The 21,380-nt window shown below is 40.3% G+C and overlaps 1 protein-coding gene and 1 non-coding gene across 2 annotated transcripts in view; one reads left to right on the top strand and one right to left on the bottom strand.

Moving 5' to 3' along the window:
• The first annotated feature begins 110 nt into the window (after positions 1-110).
• On the top strand, positions 111-182 carry trnae-cuc (transfer RNA glutamic acid (anticodon CUC)). The gene has a single exon. It is a non-coding gene; the product is annotated as a tRNA-Glu (tRNA).
• Positions 183-3,986: 3,804 nt separating this feature from the next.
• Positions 3,987-21,380, bottom strand: part of adamts16 (ADAM metallopeptidase with thrombospondin type 1 motif, 16) — a 50,668-nt gene continuing 33,274 nt past the window's right edge. The window contains exons 13-24 of the mRNA XM_029451984.1: positions 21,002-21,174; positions 20,732-20,862; positions 20,040-20,163; positions 19,646-19,890; positions 19,325-19,460; positions 17,542-17,668; positions 6,217-6,421; positions 5,271-5,465; positions 5,060-5,116; positions 4,589-4,804; positions 4,258-4,405; positions 3,987-4,102 (exon numbers count right to left, since the gene is read on the bottom strand). Coding sequence (XP_029307844.1) covers positions 3,987-4,102; positions 4,258-4,405; positions 4,589-4,804; positions 5,060-5,116; positions 5,271-5,465; positions 6,217-6,421; positions 17,542-17,668; positions 19,325-19,460; positions 19,646-19,890; positions 20,040-20,163; positions 20,732-20,862; positions 21,002-21,174 — 1,873 coding nt within the window. The remainder of the gene's footprint in view (positions 4,103-4,257; positions 4,406-4,588; positions 4,805-5,059; positions 5,117-5,270; positions 5,466-6,216; positions 6,422-17,541; positions 17,669-19,324; positions 19,461-19,645; positions 19,891-20,039; positions 20,164-20,731; positions 20,863-21,001; positions 21,175-21,380) is intronic.

Below are 21,380 nucleotides of genomic sequence, written 5' to 3'. Positions count from 1 at the left end.
TACAGTCCGATAATCTATTTTATGTTTTTGGGCAACACTGTAAAGAGGAGGCATAGTATACTTAAGGGAGATAAACAAATTGAAATGGATTTTCCATTTCATTACAACAGTCCCTGGTGGTCTAGTGGTTAGGATTCGGCGCTCTCACCGCCGCGGCCCGGGTTCGATTCCCGGTCAGGGAACTGACTTTTTGTAACTCGAAGGAGCTTATTACTATCGTTTGGTTTATTAACCTATTTCAACCAAGTACCAGTGGTACACTCTTAATGAACCGGTATTGTGTGACCAGCTTTTGTAATGGAGTCTAGCAAGTATTTCACATATTGTTTTGCTGTAATGTGTGCATTGTTTAAATATGTATACAGTCAGCAGAGGGTACTATTGTACAGATAACAGTGCTCCCAATATCTCTCTCTCTCTCTCTCTCTCTCTCTCTCTCTCTCTCTCTCTCTCTCTCTCTCTCTCTCTCTCTTTCTCACACACACACACACACACACACACACACACACACACACACACACACACCACAACTACTCAGTGGGCCTTGTCTAAAATAACTTGATTACCATTAGACAAACTGACAAATTGACACTGTGAAGCACATTTGGTCATGCCTTAAAAAAGAACTTTCACAATAAATCAATCGTCTCCAGCCTGATGACTCTAATAGCTTAGAGGAAACAACTAAAGGTGCTGGGATTTTAGGTGCATCCTGATGGAAAGATAATAACCCTGTAACTTCAGGTGAACCTTCAGAGTGTAGCCTCAAGGCTAAAGAGCCAAATCTTCCCAAACAGATGCAGTCAGAGATAGCATAGTTTCTTTAAAGTGGAAAGGGGAGTGTTAGGCATGCTTTCTCTCTTCCTGTCTCTCTCTGACAGATAACCTCTTATGTTACCTGACATGTTAGGTAACACTTTGGATGTTGCCAGATTTGTCTCGATCACCCTTTGTTATCTACAGGAAGCCTTCTTCTGATTACTATCTTTGTATAAACAAATTCTTCATCCTCTTAATCCATTTCTTGTTGTAGCCAATAATACAGAGTGAGGTGGAAAAAAATGCTGTCTAAAGAAAGTCAAAGTATAAGTCAATCACTAAAGCAATAAATTATTGTTTTTGATAGCCTAATTACTGAAATAAGAGATTCATCTTTGAAGAGTAATACAAAAACTGGTCATCAGTCTGTCACAGGGCTCAAAAACGCATGCACTCCTGCATTCACACCTACAGCAGTTTAAAGTTTCTAATGCACCAGAAATGCACATAGCAGAAAGAAACCCAGACAGCTGGAGAACATTTTGAACTCCAGACAAACTGTATAACATATCATTCATTCATTATTTTATAGAGAAAAAGTGTTTATTCTGTCCCACTAATTCATATTTATTGTTGGCACAATAGTGAGGTTAAGGTTCAGTTAAATTATTTAAACATTTTGAACACAAATGTTTGATATTGGTGTCTTTTTTCTCGTCTCATCTTTTGTACAGAAGATTGAGATTTAACTTGACAGGGTGCAACGTTGCTGATGACAGTGCATTCCAGAAACTTGGAGGGTTTGTGTTATCTGACTCTGTGTGTTTGTGGTGTTGTTTTTGTTAGCAATCTGGCATTAATTAATAAAACTATTCTGCATCTCTTTCTTGCAGAAGAAGAAACCCAATGCTACCGTGGCCTACAGTTGTTCAGTGTTACAGCGTCTACAGCGGAGTAAAACTGCGCCCACAGCTGACCAACTATAAATCAACTACAGAGGGAGTTGACATGAAGGAAACCCCCTTTTTCTCTCTTTACCCACCTCTCCCTCTGGCTCACTCCCTCTCTTTCTCACAGCATTTTGCTATGACAGCACCAAACACATAAATGCCCTCCCTGCTCCCTCTTTTCTTTCTACTCTATTTCTCCCTCTCTCCCTCTCTCCCTCTTCTCCCTCACTCTCTCTCTCTCTCTGAAGGGGATTGCCCCGAGGATTATGACAATGGTGACTTAGTTTTGGGCATCTGTGTCTACTTGACTTGTTGAGAAATGACCAAAGAGTCAAGCTCAGACACAAGATGTCATAGGTGTTGAAATGGCTAATTTCAATGGTATTCCTGTTTAGCCTGCACTCCATTGCAGACAAAGGACTTTGTTTTGGTTTTACTGCTCGCAACGTTACGGTTTTGATTCTTCCTTTCTTTGTTTGTTTCAAGCCACACCAGTTGTCCTCAATAGTGCTAGAAAAGAAATGTCTGTATGTGTCCTGCCCATGACAAAGTTAGACACTAGATGGTGAACATAGTGGAGCATTTAGCTGGTAAACCGCAAGATATTTCTCTCATGGTAAAGACCAAAACCAGAGCTAAGAGGTGAGTGAACATTGGACTTAAATTCATCTGATGGACAGAAACACAACTTCAAAACTGCACTTTTCTTCACTGTGGTGGAACAGTTCTCGAATGCAGTTTCTTGCTTAGTTTGTTGAAAGACAAATCCTTTGTCAGGGCATGATGACAATATCCTGAATCCTGACAGTTGAAGACTTTTGCCAAAAAAAAGTATGACTGAAGGGATCAAATTCGCTTCCTGAGCCTTTTCCAGCTTTGCAAGAATGTATTTAAAGTTTCATACCACCTTGGTAAGATCAAATTCACTCAAACTGACAGCTGAAAAGAATGAAATCAGGACTCGTGCCACAGTGGAATTGCTGACATGACACACATTTGTTTATTTTTATTTCCTTTACATTGTAAAAAAAATCACATTGAAATAGCCATCACCTTTCTATCAGTGCTTTTAACCATAACTAACATGTGATGCATTATGTTTGCGCAATATCAATGCATGCAATACATGACTTGTGTAATAATGTAGGACAATGTATTGGAGAAATGTTGCAGTGACTTTTCAAACAGCATGTTCATACATTTTGCCATTAATAAAGATCCACTGGATGATCACTAATCAATGTTGCTGACTTGGGCTTTTTCTTTTTTTTTCTTCAAAAGTTAAATACATTTTTTGAATAAAAAAGGTGCAGTTTGTCAGCATGACATACTATGAAACATAATACAAAATATAAAGGTAATGGGCTTAGGGTAGAGTAATAAAATGACACATTTATACTGCTTATTAATACAGTCTTCCAGCAACGCTGTATTGTAAAGCCAATAAATAAAACAAACAATACTGTACATGGGTCACACAAGTCATCTGTTCTTTCCTGAAACTTGAGGATTTCACATTGATTTGGTGACAGAAGACATCGTTGTAGCACCGCTGAGTATGAATGTCAGTTCACACAGCCCTGACCCATCTCAGAATAGCTCTTATGTATTTCATTTTGTTCTTTCCTTTTTTCTTTTACATGACAACACAAAGCTTCCTGTTATTGTCCAGCTATTGAGGAAGCACACTTTGATTATTCTAATCTGTTTTCTATCCAGCCGTAGAGTAAAATTATGTTTTCTGACTTGCTTCTTTGAATCATCCCTTTTCATTATCAGACCCCAGATTTCCAGTTTCCAGATCAAGAATTGCAGTGCAGACCAGGGCGTATCACATGTTGCGTAGCAGTGCCTGAAACCGTCAACAGTTTTTCTCTGTTGACCTGCCATCATTGGCCTTTGGTTGACATGGAGATGTTGGGTGTCCTGGATACGCTTCTCTTTAGTTACATACAGTATATAAACAAAGCTTCAGTTTCTTGTGTCAATCGCTTTAATCAGGATTCCTATTCTGCTAGTTCCTCCTCCTTTATTTGTACTGTCCTGATCACATTCCTGTGTAGTGAATCAAGTTCTTGTATCCAGATGTCCGGCATCACAGAGAGAAGAAAGGGCACCACAACTCTCTTGCACTTCCATTGAAGTGTCAGTTGTTTTTCAGTGCTCGCCACACGCTTAAAGCAAAAACACTGTCTTTTCAAGCATGGACATCAAATATAGTCTTTGCCTATCTAACTACCAATCTGCCTGCGTCGCAGACAGAGTCACTCTGTGTGATTATAGGTTTGAATTTGAACAGGATTGACAGCACTGTTTGCCATAGAACTTGTGGTTGCAGACTCCATGCTGGGGCACCAGGTAGCACCAGTTGAAGTAATCCCGACACACAACGTCTGGGGAGAAAAAGTAAAAAGAAAAAAAGTATTAAAGCTTGTTTTAATTCCGACAGGGTATTTTAAAAAATATCTCTGTTCAGACTACAAATGATAAGAGTTTGTATACAAGCATCTAAGTTCTAGCCTACTAAATGATATTAGAGATTCAGTACCTTTCTTCTCAGGTTGTGGGCAGAAGTTGGTGTTGCAGGCCTGGGACATTGAGGGTTTCAGATGGAGGGCACAGCCAGGAGAGGGCTTCCCTTGGACCAGACATTGTACCGTCCTGGCCTGCACTCCTCCTCCACATGTCACTGTGCACTGTAGAGTACAAAGAAACCTTGATCGTGGATACAATAAATGTCATGAACCATGTTATAACACATTCAATTCCCCCTTTCTTGCCAATCCCCAAGTGTTAATGAGCTTAAAATGTAACCATTAACAAAGCAGACACTCTGCATACATCAAAAAACCTTACATAATTCTGCTAAGTTAACGTACCTGAGACCAAGGAGATGATTGCCATTCTGCTGGAGGTGGAGGTTGAGGGAGGGGTTGAGGTGGATGTGTGCGATGATGCGTGCTCCATCGGTGGATTGGTGGAGTAGTGCGGACGGGGCACTCTGCCAGGATGCAGGGCCTCTGGAGCTCTACTGTGGGCTTGGGGACATGGTGGCACTTCTTGGCAGAAAGCTCTCTATATTTTCCTGCAGTGTCCTGTAATATGGAAACCAACAATATTCATGGAAGCCAAAAGATTACATTGTGCAACATGACACCCTCAAGAAAACAGAATCTATAGCACTGTATGTCCTTCATAGACACAACAGTAAAGAAAAAAACTAAATTGTAGCAAATCAGGATTTGAGAATTTAAAGCAGTGATTTGTCACAATTAATGTTTCAAGTTATTAATTTATTAATAAACAGTTTGCTATATTTGAGTGAACATAACTACACATGTAATACACACCTTCTCTGCACACTTGATGAAGCGTGCCTGATAGCCACGACCACATGTTACTGAACACTGGATGATCAAAGGAGGAAAGGAAAAGAGAAGAAATGTAGAGAGAGCATATTTACATTAGCTAAAAATAAATATTATTTTACAGTATTGCTAATGCTGTATTTAGTTTAGTTTCATATTTTTTCACAAGTCTTTATAAGTGAACTTGAATCACCTCTTGCCATGTGGAGACAAACCACTGGACTTTGCGTTGTTTCTGGCAGCGTTTGAGGAAACAGGTTTCTTGACTGGCGGGTTTCGACAAGCCCGCGCACAAACTGTCTGCTATCGTGCGTGTCCGGGCACTTGGGTTGGTGCTCGTGCACAGCACCGTCCTCTTCTTCAAGCCGCTGCCACACTTACGTGAACACTGCCAAGTAAATAGAAACATGATAATGATCAAATCTGACGTCCTTAAATGCTTTTAAGCTAATAAATATAAAGATTTGTCAAAATGAATGAATACTTCACATGATGTAGCTAATAAATGACTTTAGCATAGAACAATAAGGTCACAGGCCAAATATCTTAACGAGCCAACTTTGCACAGAAAGCATTTCAGCATGGCAACCATATATTCACATTCCCCACACAGAAACCTATTGTGCTTTAATTATTTAATACTTCCTTTGAGGTAGTCCAACAATTCCCCCAATATTCATTCTGATCATATGCACACATCTTATGGCACGGCCTAAATCAAAATCTTGAAAGTGTTTCAATACATCCAAAAAACAGGGGGGCTGTGACTCACTACATCACAGAGAACCAGAGAGGAAGTAAACTGGACACCATTTGTGGCAGCTAGTTAAGAATATTTGGATGAAATGGAAGTTCAAAAAAAGTTTAACAATGAAACAAGTCACCACACACAATGCATAGGAATTGGACAGAGAACAAAACTTTGGAGGTCTCAGTGGACACATTCATAGTTTAAAGCCACTGAGATCACTGTCAAAAAATGTGGTGAAGCCATCAAGTCTAGTGTGTAGAGCTCTTTAGAATGAAAGGTCAGTGTTTGTTTCTGCTGTGGATGAAAGCGTTGTTGCTACTACAGCAGTTTTGCGTTGACAATTCTCCTTCTTACACGACGGTGGCAGATCACTTTCACACATGCTCACCTGTGACCATGGCCCGGCGGTCCAAGCTGGTGGACAGCTGTGTGTGTTGCAGCCTTGCCTCCTGGCTGGGGCGGGCTGGGCACAGTGAGAGTCGGCCAGGGCATCTACGTTGGTCTGGCTGCTTCTCTGGACACACTGGACCTGCCGCGTCTGCTCCCCTCCTCCGCAGCTCCGACTGCACACCCCCCACTCTCCTACAGACCAGCTGCGACAACACAACACAAACCCGCTGAGTCTACATGCACAGCCCCTCAATCACTTATTCAGACAGGCCTGCAGGAATTCACAAATGACACGATAACTGTACATTGATAGTGATTGTAGCAGACGCCCTGTGTTCTATCTAAGTCACTTCTCTTGTGCAGCTGCCTTTGCAGCTTATTCCTCTCCAGAGATAAAATAGAAGGGACTGTAAAACCCAGAATTTATGTGTAACAAGAGCTTAAAGGAATACTTCACCCACAAAATGACCTTTTGTATATCATTCCCAAAAAATGGAGCAAAGTCGGGATGAATTGAAGTAGATGGGGGCTGCGTTCAACAACAGCAAAACTATAACAAAACATCAGTTTTCCAACTGCTACACAACTCATGCAGTATAATCCAAGTCTGATTTATCCAGTCATATTTCCTATCGTCTATTTAAAACAACTCTGCATTAACTCAGGTTCCCATGCTTGCACAGGCGCGCTCAAATTGTATTAAACAGTAAGGTTTTCGCAAAAATGCATGTGTTTGGGAGGCAGTGAGCATACGACTGGATGAATGACACTTGGATTATACTGCACAAATAGTTTGAGAGTTTGTACACAGATGTTTTGATATAGTTTTGCTGTTGTTAAACTCCACTTTGCTCCGTTTTTAGATTCTTCATTCACCTAGAGGCATGCGAGGAGAACAACGTTTTCTTCAAGAATTCAAAGTAACACGGGGTGGGTAATTAATATACAAATGGTCGTTTTGGGGGTGAAGTTTTCCTTTAAATACTGTAGCTCTTAACTCATTTTCAGTAATAAAACACCCACAAAGAAATACCAATAATGTGGTGATAAATATAAAGATGAAAAAAAGGCGTATCCATCTCTGTGACTAAACACCAGTCTTCATAGATCGCATTGCAGCCCGAACTCTTTAAGGTGTTAGACATTGTAATGGTTGACTAGATTTAGAGCGAGTCAGAACAGCCAAAACACCAGGCTTTTAAACTGTAACTTAAACCCCACTGCACAGTTTTAAATCCCCTCCTTGCCTTAACTCAGCCCTCATCACCACTAAAACTAAACATCACCACATATTTCTTTCATAATTACCTCCATTTGCACTGCACACACCTAACAAATACGCATGTTGGCAATTACAAAAACTTGGCTTTTTCAAGATAAATATAAAGCATCCTTCATATTGATTCATCTGAGACACACAATCCTCTCACCCTGATGAGGACAGTTTAGTTTATGTTATTTTTCAACACTGTGGCACCCAGGCAGACCACATGTCTAAGTCGTCTAATCCCAGAGCCTCCTCTTCCTTCTCTCTTCCTCAAAGCTTCATTGCATCTATCTCAAGTGACCCCAAACTCAAGGTGCAGGCAGCTCAATCCCTCATCACACACTCTGTCAACCTCTCGCTAACTTTCATCCCAATGTACCCACCCAGCCTCCTAAGATCTACCCCAAACAACCCCAAAAAAATCGCTGTCAGCACGTAGCGTTGTATATATTAACAGTCTAAACTTTATTTGTGGTAATTTGGTGCATCACTTGCTTGGAATGTTGTATAAGGAGGATGAGAAGAGTTTAGCTCTTAAGGGCATTATACATGCACTATTGAATCTAAATAAATAATGGAGAAATTCCATCTGGTTTCAAATATGGTAAGGCTTGTCAGGAGCAAGAGACACACACTATCATGAAACGATGACTTGAGGGGCGGAGCAGAGCAATGTAGAGATGAAAATGTCTATTTCTTTAAATATTTAACCAAGTGATCAACACATACATGTAACATATTTAACTTGCTGACATGATAATTATAATCATGATAAATAGAAGCTGAATCCTCGTGGTGTTATTGAATACATAAATAAATGGAAGCAGACGAGTCGACCAACTAAAGTCACAGCAATCTTTAGAGCCACGTTGTGTCTTTCTAAAGCCGAGACATATTTGGACACATTATGCTTGCATTGTTGGCTTCAAGAGAGAGGATATCCAATACACCTACTTCTAAATCTGTATTTCTCCATGAATATTTCAATACTTAAATGGCACAGGATATATATGACTTAGCGTACACGCTTGTGGTGGTTAGCTGATATAATGGGTTTATTATGTTTGATAATGTACCTGCTTAGTGCAGTATGACATCATACTTAAAGGTCCAGTGAGTAGGATTTAGTGGCATCTAGCGATGAGGTTGCAGATTGCAACCAACTGAATACCTCTCTGCTCACCCCTCCCTTTCAAGTGTGTCGGAGAACCTGTGTGGTCTTAGGGTAAAATGTGAAAGGCCCCGTCTAGAGCCAGTGTTTGGTTTGTCCGTTCTGGGTTACTTTAGAAAAAGTAACTCTAAGCTAACAAAAACAACAATTCTTAGTTTCAGGTGATTATACACTGATGAAAACATTATTATAAATACTATACAAGACGCTCCCAAATCCTGCAAACTGGACCTTTAATGAAATCTTATTATAGCTGCCTGACATCACTTAGTTACATCTCGGATTTCAGTTTCTGCACAGAAAACTAAAACGGTCATCTGACGACGAATGTTTTAATGCAGTAGATGATAAAGTTGATATATTAGAGCTTTAATTAATACTGAAGAGCATTCACTTATACCGTGGATTTATCACCTCAGTGACACCACTAGCAGGGCCATTGGTATTATATACTGATTGATGCCATATCAAGTTATAGAGCACCTTGTGATCTTTGCCTTGACGGTTTTATGTAAGTGGGGGATGTTGGAGGATGAGTAAGCATCACACTCTCTGGACAGAAGCACAGGGGATCAGATGTCCTGTGGACAGAGTGTCACATAGCCTCTGTGGTCTAAAAGATGCTGTCTAGCTACTCACAGGAGGCATTAAATAACTTCTGACCAGTGTTTATGGCCGTGCCACTGTGCATGTGTTTGTCAGTGTGTGGGTGTTTCTCTGCTTATATCAGTGAATGTCTACACTGTGAGAGAGAATGATATCATGCTCTAAATGTGAGTGGGCATCGGAGACTTATTTCCATGATGTAATGCCCGTTCAGTCCAACTTGCTGGGTGCACACACAGCAAAATGAAATAACTGCAGGGCCTCAGAATAGTATGGCCTGCAGAGATGGACTGATGACCACAGATAGCTTGTCTAGTCTAGCATGCATTCTTTGGTCGGTCCAGCACATGTTTTGTCTCCGCTCACTGGGATGCACTTTGAAAAACTTGTCCAGATGCTAAGTGAAAGAAACATATGCACATAGGAGGACAATATGTTTCAGTTTAGTTCAACAAAAATGTTCTATGCTATACCAGACGTTTCACATAGGTACGACTGGAATCCGTTCTGGTTGATTAAACCATGAAATGGAACTCTAATATGGTAGGATACACAAATTACTGTGATCATCAGAAACCCAAACTTTACAGCAACACTGTAACTCTTGTATATGGATGTTATGAGTGTTTAATATGAAATATGAGTTCTGCATATAATACCACACATTGCAAATATCTGTAATCAGAATATAAAAGCATGGAAATAAAGCCTGGAGGTTTAGGCTGCAAACAACAGGAAAAAGATAGATTATCTAATATTAATATTGTGCAAATGTTCTGCTGTAACATGAGATCTTTGTTGCTTTTAATGTTAACATTTAGATGTTTGCCATAATATGTTGTAACAAAGCTTAATAGTTATTGAACCCACTGAGAATTCGCAAATTGATGATAATAATGAAATAAAATGTACCTCTAACTGAGAAGATGCAATAATAACAGCTACTGATAACGTGCAATACATTTAGGTAATGGAGTAGTCAGTATTAATTTAGTATTTTAGTAATAAAAGAAATGTGCAAAAAAGAGAAAAAAATCTAAATCAAACTGTCAACGTGTCAACGTCAACGTTTTATTGTGGGTATATGTTATCATTGCTTTCCCTAAAAGTTCCTTCATAGCCTTGAAAAAATCAGTTGGAGAATCTTGCATTTTACGGTCATAGATTATTTTACAGTTGTTTAATAATCAGTTCCTAAATAGCTCCACATATTTATATATATTGTTCTCAGATACTCAAAATCTCACTGAATAAAATACATGTTTAGAGCAAAGTAGCTCTGCGAGTGTCTTCTTCCCATAGTTCCACGCGCACACGCACACGCACACCCACACACACACACACACACACACACACACACACACATAAGTAAACACACATGCGCTGCACACAGGCACACCTAAGCAGCCCCAGCTGTAGATACTGAAGGAGATAGGAGAGGAGTGCTAACAGTTGTGAGACTACTTTACAGCCACCATTATCACTGCTTCCTCAACTCAGTGTAAACACACAAATCCATTAGTGAGTAAATGCTGATAGGGGTAGTGTGTGTAATTTTGTAAGTGGTGGAGTGTGAGAGAAAGAAGGTAAGAGAGAGAAAAAAGAAAGCTGGAAAGAAGAAATATCAGAGAGGAGCATCGACATCTAGGTTATTTATAGGTGGACCGACAGACAGAAAAGAAACAGACAGACAAGGAGACAGTGTGTATGTTTGTCACAAAGCCACAGCCCCACAAATCCCTGCTGAGAGATTGGAAGTACTGGGACCGGAGCACAAAGAGTGTGTGTGTGTGTGTGTGTGTGTGTGTGTGTGTGTGTGTGTGTGTGTGTGTGTGTGTGTGTGTGTGTGTGTGTGTGTGTGTGGTAGGATAAGATGGGACAGGACACAGAGAAAAAAGAAAAAAAGATGCCACATCAAAGTGTCCAGGCCATTAGGGTCATGTTTGCAGCTGAGCCTGAAGCCATCCAGGTAATGGCACTGCTCTTACAACCAAGCTCTGCTCTGGCTCTGTTCAGTGTGTGTGTGTGTGTGTGTGTGTGTGTGTGTGTGTGTGTGTGTGTGTGTGTGTGTGTGTGTGTGTGTGTGTGTGTGTGTGTGTGTTGTGTGTGTGTGTGTGTGTGTGTGGATGGGTGAGAGGTTGGTCAGAAAGGTCTCACAACTGACCTCAGAGGCTTAACCTATGCTTCTGTGTGTGAGTGAGACACACAGGGGGGGACAAAGTTAGACAGTGGGACAGACGGAAACTCAGGAGGGGTAAAGGGGACAGAGAGAGGACGAGTCCCTAGCAGAGAAGTGGTGTGTGTGTGTGTGTAGAGGTCGAGGGAAAATGAAGCATCTGTTGTACCTAGAGTATCCTGAGAGATGAGTAAGCAGTTAAGTACTGACTGAAACATATGGAAGTGAAACAGTCACTGTTTGTGGCTACCAGATAATGACAGTGTGAAACTGTAAATGTGCAGATAAAGCATGAATTGTTAGGCCTTTCTGTATAAAGCCACAAACACTGTGAGCAAGAGTTTCCCGTCTTCCATGATGTATGCCCTCTCCTGAAATGTTTGACTCCACTACGATCCATTTACCAATAGGAACCTAATTCAATTTTCCACTGTAAGCGTGGCATAGAAACATAATACACTACATGAATTTGGTTCACATACATATATGTATACAGTAATATGTCCCTTTGTGTTATCTGATTTTTACAAATGTATAATTGACAAGCCTAGTTGAAACCATTCGACGAGTCAGTATGCTGACGTTTTTTAGAGTGCATAAAATAAGTTATTACAGTATACATACTCTATATGACATATTGTATGCTGAAATATTAGCCTTTACTGAACTTACTGTAACCCAGTGGTTCCCAACCTTTTCTGTCATGACCTCTTTGGAGGCCGAAAAAATGTCATGCACCCCTAGACGAGTACCGGTAAATTGATTGCATATTTATCAATAACGACACGGGGGAAACTAATTACAGAAAGAACTAGATTTGAGAGAAGTACATTTCTTGGTTTCTTATTGGTTTCGTTGTGTACAGTAAGTAAAAAATGCAAGTTAGCGCTGCTCAAACTAAAGCAAGTCTTTTTCCTGACTCAATATTGTCTTTCCATGAGAAGCATCAGAGTGCTCTTGTTTCTTTATTGTTCCTAAATGAATGAGATTCACATAACTTTTTCACAGCAGAAATGTTGACTTGTCGTAGCAGGTTAAAACACAGGTGTTACAAATAACACTAACGACGGCTCAATGTAATGCAGCAATTCAAAGTGTTAGTTACACCTGTATTTGACAGGTCGAAATGTCAGTTGTCAAAAAGGTCTAATTGATGCACTTTAAAAAAGAAGAAGCATGAATACATAAAAAAAACAGATGTGTTTTGATTATTTTTGTGGTACAGCTTTACATTAAAACATTTTTTAAGCATCTTTTTATCTTCCATTTTTATTATTTTGTTACCTGTTATCATGTGACTGACTCTATCTGCTGCTTGTACTGAGAATTTGTTAGTTACTGTGACTATGATTTTGGATTTATTTATCATCTCACCATCAACCTTATGTATTTACATGAACTAACATTTTACCGCACTTATGTCATCTCGTCAGTTGACAGTCAGTGGCGAAGCTTTCTCTGAGTTAAAATGTGTTTTCTTCACTGAGCTCTAATTCTACATTACCAAGAAACTAAAAAGAGGTGTTGTTTTGAAAAAGAATCCTTGGTAACAGAAATGACCCGAGTACAACCCAACAGTTAATTATGTAGATTGTAGGTGGAGTACAGTGGTAGCCATCCTAACAAAACATTTGGTGATCTCTTTTATCCAAAGTGCCTGACAACTCCATGAGTGCAGATGTTTTTAGCCTGGGTGGGAATAATCTGTAAAGCTGGCAGCTGTGCTCACAGTACCAGCGTTTCTTGAAAATAACAGTGAAATTAAAGCAGGAATGATTACATAATATACAGCACATTAGTACACATGATGACATGATGAACCACAATCATGGCATTATTACTTTTAATGTCTGACCTAACAAAGCTCTGGATGGACATGGCCTCCTTTTGGGATGGCTTTATATATTTTCTGTCAACACGATCTCAACTTTATGTCAGTGAATACGAGACAGCTCTGTGGTTATCATGCAAGGATTTTCCTAGGGTACCTGTTCCAAAACGGAGACACACAAAATGAGCAAGAAGGAAAAAGAAGGCACTGACACTTCTATGAAGAGGAAAAATCCCCATTTGGAACAGCTGCTGGTGACTATAAAACATGAGATAAATGGTAACTGGGATTCCATGATTTCAGTGCTGATTACATAATATTGGTGCCCTGCATAACACTGGGTTTTTTTCAGCAGGTGTTGGGACACCACCACTGCAGATATGGGAAGAGATGACTTCATCATGCAAGAGGGGAGATTTGAAAGAAAATCATGGTGATTGAAGATGAATATACTTTTGGAAATGTGTGCATCAGTGTTACTGTCATAGATTTTATTGTAGTTTTAAACTTTGGACTGCTGAATTTATTTGGTGAGTTTGGTGGTGTAGTAGAGAAAGCCATTTGTTGGGAGTCTTGATGAAAGGGTGAGAGAGTTTGGGTGGGAGTGAACTTTGTAGTAACCATACACCACCACTGTTCCTCTCCTCTCCTGCTCTGCCCTGTGCGTGTGCGTGTGTGTGTATATGCTGATGGCCAGTCATTCTGCTCTTAGCAACATGATGGCAGCAACAACAGTATCATACACAATGACTGCATGTATCCTGTATATGCTATTTTATGTGTACTTTATATGCCGACGAGCACGGACATAAACTTTATTGCAAATACAACAAAACCTGCACCATAGAATCTCAAAGTTTGACAGTTCTTCGCTCTTTCTGTTTGTCTCTCTTTCTCTCCTAGTCATTTTGTATTTTATTGCTTCTCAAACATTGGAAATAACTATATTATATTACATTCCATGCATTTAGCAATTGCTGTAATAAAAAATGTTCCTCAAAGGCTCTGATGTGCAGGAGCAAAGATGCAACAAGGCCTTATTGTGCCTGTATCCGAAATGGCCTTTTAATGGAGAAATAATGATACTCCTTAAAATATTTTAAAAGGCATGACTAGGCCACAGCAAAACAAAACAGTTTTACAAGCAGGGGACAAAGTCACACTTGGACACACAACAACCAAATTTTTCTGGACATCCACATGCAACAGTGACCAAGATGAGGTCAGTATCTCAGCTAAACCATTCTCTGCTCGTAAATCAAGGCACAGCTTGTCAGCAGTATCCACTTCATTTGCAAGAATCTGGCTGATATGTCAGCCCATTGCTGAGAGTGTACGGGGGAATACTCAGAATAGAGGCACAGAGGAATTGACGCCTCAACAGCAGCTGTCAAAAGTCTTGAGATAAATTCTCTTGTTAGTCATTGGGAGCAATATATTATAACTCTTCTGCTCTATCTGTGCAGAGGTAGGCCTGATAGAGGCTCAGAGCTGTTTAGGTTGTACTATGTGTTATGCCTTGGCTAAAAAATGCAGACAGGAAAACTGCACAGTACAAAGGAATTTATAAGCAATTACCGGAGGTAATATATTTAATTATTTCATACCACATGTCGGATAATTGATCGTTTGCTCCTGCCGAACATTGATTGTCCAATTATACCAAACCTGTTATGGCAAGCCTGTCAAGCCTTTGATTTGTTGAATCGCTCGGCATGGGGCTGTAGTAAAATATATACATACATATATAAAAACATTAGAAGGTGGTGTCTTTTTCTAGCTTTTTAAAACCAAAAATATAAAAGTAAAAGTGTAAGGAATGTGTTCTGCTGCTCTAAAGTAAGCTGCAAACATTAGCATGCCTGGTTAACTCACTTACTACCTACAGTTGGAAGCTGACCCAGCGCTACGTAACTTAAAAAAAATCCCTGTTCATCAACAAAGTCTCCCCGCTCATTAAAACCAATGTTATCCCAAGAGATTCTTTTACTGATTTATTTTCTGGCCAGGGTCTTTTTGACACTGTCCAGAGCAGCACAGACAAGGGAGGGACATTTCCACCACGTGTGTCTTTATGTGTGTGTGTTCATTCATGCCCTGCCTGTCAACGGGCACCACTCCCTATGATGTCCGCAGCATCGGACCACGTTGACTGATCTTTGATCCTCTGCCTTGGCTCTGCGTGTCAGGGGTATAGACAGTGACCAAACTAAGTTAGCTGAGCCAAGATCCGACAGAACCACACCCTGAAACCACAGAACCATTAGCGGGCCTCACTCCCACTCTCTCTCTCTGCCTGGTATCATCATACAGCATAGACGATGTGTTGGTGCCAGTCTAAGAGACAGCAGTGACATTTTACAACATCAAGAAAAGCCTTCTTGGCCACGGCATCCTGGAAGTGAACCTCAACATATGATAACATTTCCTCCTTTGGTTCCCAACAGCAAATAAATCGTGAGATTATTTTCTGGTGCACCCTTGTGGGAGGACATTTCTGAGGATCACCAGGGTTTGAAGAAACAAACATGCCCAATCAATTCAGCTGGCACTGCATCTTGCTTATAGCAGGGTTTCTTAAACTACACATTCAAAAGTGATGTCTCTGGTGGGTGTTTATAGGGCTAGAAAACTGGCGTTTTGTTATGAGATTTGGTTCCACAGTGATGCTACATGTGAACAAGTTTACAAGTCCTTGGCCTGCTGTATTAAACAAACACAGAAGCTAACCATTACTGACAGTTGGTGAGGTATCATGCTGAACTGGATGAAGACACGAAGAGAATATCCAGTGGAACTTCCCATTCTTCCCTATGTCTCACACACATGTTTTGGCCAAAATGTGAAAATGTATTTTTCATTACATGAGAGGAAAATGTCCTCATCATAGAACAGGTGCTTTACTAGGCTGGGAAAGGGTGGAGAATACAGTCAGCGGTGCCTGACACCTTCCATTTGCTTTAATATGAGGAGATAGTGTGGGAAGTTTTGGAAGAGTTGACTCAACCAATAAACAGATCTTTTTGACACTGCATGTCAAGAAATTACAGAACAGCTGTGTAGGTGTTGTAGACCAATAACACATGGCGTTCATGAGGAGTGAGGGAGGAGGAAGGTGAAAAGGACAGAAGGTAGAAAGTCAAAAAAGACACAGAGAAAAAGCCACTAAAGCAAAGTATAACGAATAATTAAAATACTGTCCACAAGAAAGTCTGTTCACTTGTGCAGTGAGCTTGAATTACTATATCAATCTATTTGGCTGGTGGCCCTGAAAGCTGCCTTCTCAAGTTCCAAACATGAACATGCATGTACAGAATGTTGAGCGGTAACAGCCAACAATGTTTTTGGCTGTCACATAGCCTACGGTACACGAAATAACCATTCCAGGGAAAGCCAATTGAACAATTGAATAATTGACATACCCCAAAGTCTAGAAGTCTTGATGGGCCAACTATTCTGTCTTTTCCATCCAAAAGTATGTATCAGGAAAAAGTGAGGAAATGTCTGCACCGTTCAAATACCATTTTCTAATGATGTCCAGATTGAGAGCCAGAGCGTAGAAATATTCATGAGATCATTCACAAATGTCTGAGGCCACAAATGATCACTGACATTACTAAGGTTTGATTTGAATGAGGTGTGATATTTAAATCTCGTTAACTTTAATCTTAACAACACAAGTCTACCGCCATGCTAGCAGTTCTGTGAGGCTGTACTATTGCACAGCGCCCTTTGACCTAAATGCTAACATTGCTGATTTTGAGCAGGTATACTTTTTTACCATGTTCACCATCTTTGTTCACAAGTAAGCATGCCAACATTTGCTGATTAGAGTTATGCATAAATGCATAAAGCACAGCTGAGGCTGATGGGAATGTCAATAGTTTTGAAGGTATTTAGTTATTATCCTTATTGTTTAATTTTGCCCTGATGATGACACTGGATAACAAGTCTGGCAGTCACTAAAGTGAATTCATCTGGAGGGAAACATGACAAATTTCATGGCAATGTCATGTAAATCCATTCAAATCCAGTAGTTGCTCAAACAATAAATGTCAACCTCATAGTGATACTTAAGGACAAATCAGGAGCTCACCGAAGTCAGTAGGATTTATTCTCTGGACACCATGGATATGTTTAATTAATAAATGGCAATCCATCCAAGAGTTGTCAAGATATTTCACGAAAGATATTTATGAAAAAGCATCGTTAACCATCACTACTATGACTAGCAAACACAACATTGATATATGAGAAAGCAGAGCGTCTGACCTGGAGGGACATGGTTGGGTGTTGCAGGGCATCAGTCCAGTAGCTGGTCTTGATCTGGGATTGCAGTAGGACGTATTCACTTGCACTCTCAAGTCTTTGTAGCACGCTGACTTGGTGTTCATCTGGCCTGTATGGGTGATACATCAATCATTTCATCATGAAAGGAGTTACGCTCTATTCTTTCTGCCGCTTAACTACTATAAAATAAGAGTAAAACCAAACTGCAGGCTCATATTTACAGTGATAGATCAAATAGTTATGGAGAAGGGTATTACAGACTATTGGCACTGACATATAAAACCACCAGTGTTATTGAGCCTGAATGATCATTCTTGATGTCTGACAACAAAAGTTATTCGGAACTTAGAACAAAACATTGTTGTGTAAGTCACAACGTGTCAAGCTACTTGTGAGGATGCTTTCAAATGTTTGCACATAATATACCTGCATTATGTGACACGTGTTTGATAATCTGAAAACGTTTGACTGGTTTCACACTGACACTCCACAACCTTGAAGGTAGTCAAAGAAATATTGATGGATATTGTTGTCTTTTCATCACACCTCATTCCGCATGTTTGCAAAGAAGAAATAGTGTTTGCAACCTATAAAAAACAACACATAAACAAATTATGTTTTTAGTTATTTTCTCATAGGCTAATAAACCAAATCAATTAATTAATGCCAATCGTTTTGGTGAGTTGTGGCACAAATGTAGATCTGTTGTTTATTAGAAACTTGAAACCCAACTTCACAGATGCCCTGGTTGGTATTTGGCCCTTAGGCTTGGTCAATCTGCACATCCTAGCTCTCTCGGGTCAGTTAGTCAGTCACACTCTTTAATAAAGCAAACGACCCCCAACCCATCATGGCCTACAATCAGGACACAAAGAGGTGGAGGTGGTTAGGGTGGACCGCAACAGGGCAGGGTGGGGAACGTCAACCTGCGGTTTCAATCAATAGGAGCTCTACACTGGGGGCTTTGTTCACACACATGAAGGCAACTAAGTGCACACACAAACCTATCAGTGCACATACAAACATGTGTATGGGTAAACACACATGAGCACTCACACACACTCTCACGCACACATATACAAATTTTTATACTGACTTCCAGCCTCAAATCACCGTGCAAGGGTCTGCCCAGGTCATTACAACAACTTTGCTTGTGTGTGTGTGTGTGTGTGTGTGTGTGTGTGTGTGTGTGTGTGTGTGTGTGTGTGTGTGTGTGTGTGTGTGTGTGTGTGCTCATTTAATATTAGGCCTCAGGTGGGAAAAAGACAACTGGTCGAGGTCATGCATGTGTGTGCTTGCTTGCTTAAGCGAATGTGTGTGTGTGTGTGTGTGTGTGTGTGTGTGTGTGTGTGTGTGTGTGTGTGTGTGTGTGTGTGTGTAATAGTAGGTCTCCAGTAATGTCCCCCCAGTAATGATGGGAACGCTCCCCTCTCCATTTAACCTGCAGCTAAAAGCCTTATTACAGATCAGAGAGGTCAGACTGAGCTTTAGATGCTGGCCCTGATTGAAACTCTGAAGGTAATCAGTTTTCATCAACGTAAGACTTTTAGAATGATATCTATGTTGAAAAAACAAACAATAAAAAAGTATTGCACAATGTTTAACAAACAGAAGATAACTGCACATCAGACTTGATGTGACAAGGGAGATGAAAAGGACTATAACACACTTTGAACACATCTATTAACCACATTTTGACCTCATTTTTAGTGTAATATGACAATGCAGCTAAAAAATATGTTCTGTCACTCATGCTTACACTTACCTCCAGCACAAGTTGCTGAGCACTGGGAGCGTATGATGGCCCATGAATAATTGTGTTTGATGTGCTGCCTTTTCTCATCAGCTTTTTTTAGAGTGTATTCCCAACGTACACCTGGATTCCAGCCCTGCAACAATATCTACAGGAGAAATAATGTGTTAAGAGCAATGAGACGAAGGGCAACAACAGCTAGCACAAATATACAGACGTAAGTAATCATGACAACTAAAGAAAGGAAGTCAGAGAGGAGTGAAAGACAGGAAAGGGAGGTCGTAGATATTAAATAAACAACTTGGTTACTTTCTGTGTCCAGGGAGCCCTTACCTCTATGACCAGTGTCTCATTCGTGGGGCCAATTGATATGAGGCTCTCTGGTCTGTTGTAGGGTCTCTTGTACTCAAAAATGGCTCCAGCGATGGGATGTCTGCCTGGCCAGTCCACCGTCCAGTGCCCGTTCAGGGAGTAGCGTCTCTGGGTGTCCCTGACAGCCAGGTAGGAGCTGGACGTATTCAGTTCCATCACATGGATACTCCGAGCCCCTGCTGGGATGGTTACCACGCCATAGTACTCTGAGAAAAAGTACAAAACATTAAACAGCGCAAACATTTTGTAGCTGTGTATGAGCCAGGAAATGCAGTTGGGGTAAAGAAACAAATCAGTAGCTTTTAAATTGTCTTACCAAAAACGAATGAGCTGAACAATTTAACTACTGACTTACGGTTAGTGTAATGCTGCTTGGTGTACTGTCCTTTGAAGATCTTGCAGGTGGAGTTGTCTCCTTGACACACCCCGCAAGCATCAGGCACAGCTGTGGAGCCCAAAACACGGTCACAGCCAACTCTCTGTGGGAGAAAGAGTAAGTAGATTATACATATAAAAAGCAACATACTTTATAAAATAAATCACATTAGTTGAAAACTACTATCATTTATACCTTATATGGTGATACATGTCTTTCTCATGACATTTAAAGTAGTAGTGAAACATCACAGGGAGAGTGTAAATTGATGTTCTCCTAATGCTAAATCCACTCACACAATTTTTAGCTCAACTTCAAAGACTTCATATATGATAGCATCTTCAAAAAAAAAATATATATATATAGCACTTACTCTGCTACGCTTTGAAATTATTCTTCAATCAAACCTGTTACTGTCTGACTCACTAACCTCTTTTAAATCACTTCTTAAAACCCATTTTATAGACTTCATGTCATGTTCTCTTTATGTTTTTTATTCTTTCTCAACATGCCTGCTTGTCTTCTTTCTACTATGCTTTTGTGTCTTTGTTTTGTCTGTCCTTCCTGTTTGGCCTTCTGTTATATTGCCTTCTATATATTCTGCTTTGCCTGTCAAAGTACTTTCTAAACTCTATATAAATACAATTATTTTTATTATTTCAAAGTATTACCTCACACAGTCCATCGATACAGACATTAGAGCTGTCCTGCGAGCAGAGTGTCCCATCCTTAACTTTGCTGGCCAAGGCAAAGAAGAAATCATAGCCTTCAGCAAAGCAGTACAGCTTACATACATCTTGATCTGGCAAGAAAAAGAAAATAACCGCAACAAGCAAAGAGTTTACGACCGTGATATGGCTCATTGGTAAAAAGCCTCTTCCAAAGTTTCTCTTTTATCGTTTCAAATCTTTAATTTCCAATCGGATACATTTTTGTCTCACCATCCACTCTAGTGTACGGTCTCCAGTTGTAGTACCATCCTCTGAACTGTTTGCCGTTGAACTCGGCGCACTGCTGCGCTCTGTAGTCGGTGGTGTTCGGGGCACAATCCTCAGTGTTGCAAAGTTTGTACGACCTGGAGGAGCCCTCGCAGAACTTCCCTCCGTATGCAGGTCTGCAGAGAAGGATTGAAATGTGTTGTCATTCTGTGTACTGGCATGTCAGGTGAGTATGCTTTCCCGTATATATAAGTGTGCCTTCTCCAATCACAGGTGTATATCCCCGGGCTGTGTTCCTTAAAATCCCTTCCACAGGACAATTACACCTTCTATAAGCCCTCTAATCACATTGTCACTTATCTCTCTCTCGCTCTCAGATTCT

The sequence above is a fragment of the Cottoperca gobio genome, chromosome 16 (assembly GCF_900634415.1).
Source record: "Cottoperca gobio chromosome 16, fCotGob3.1, whole genome shotgun sequence".
In the NCBI taxonomy this organism is placed as follows: domain Eukaryota; kingdom Metazoa; phylum Chordata; class Actinopteri; order Perciformes; family Bovichtidae; genus Cottoperca; species Cottoperca gobio.
The sequence above is the reverse complement of the archived record's forward strand: the minus strand, read 5'-3'. Positions and strand labels throughout refer to the sequence as shown.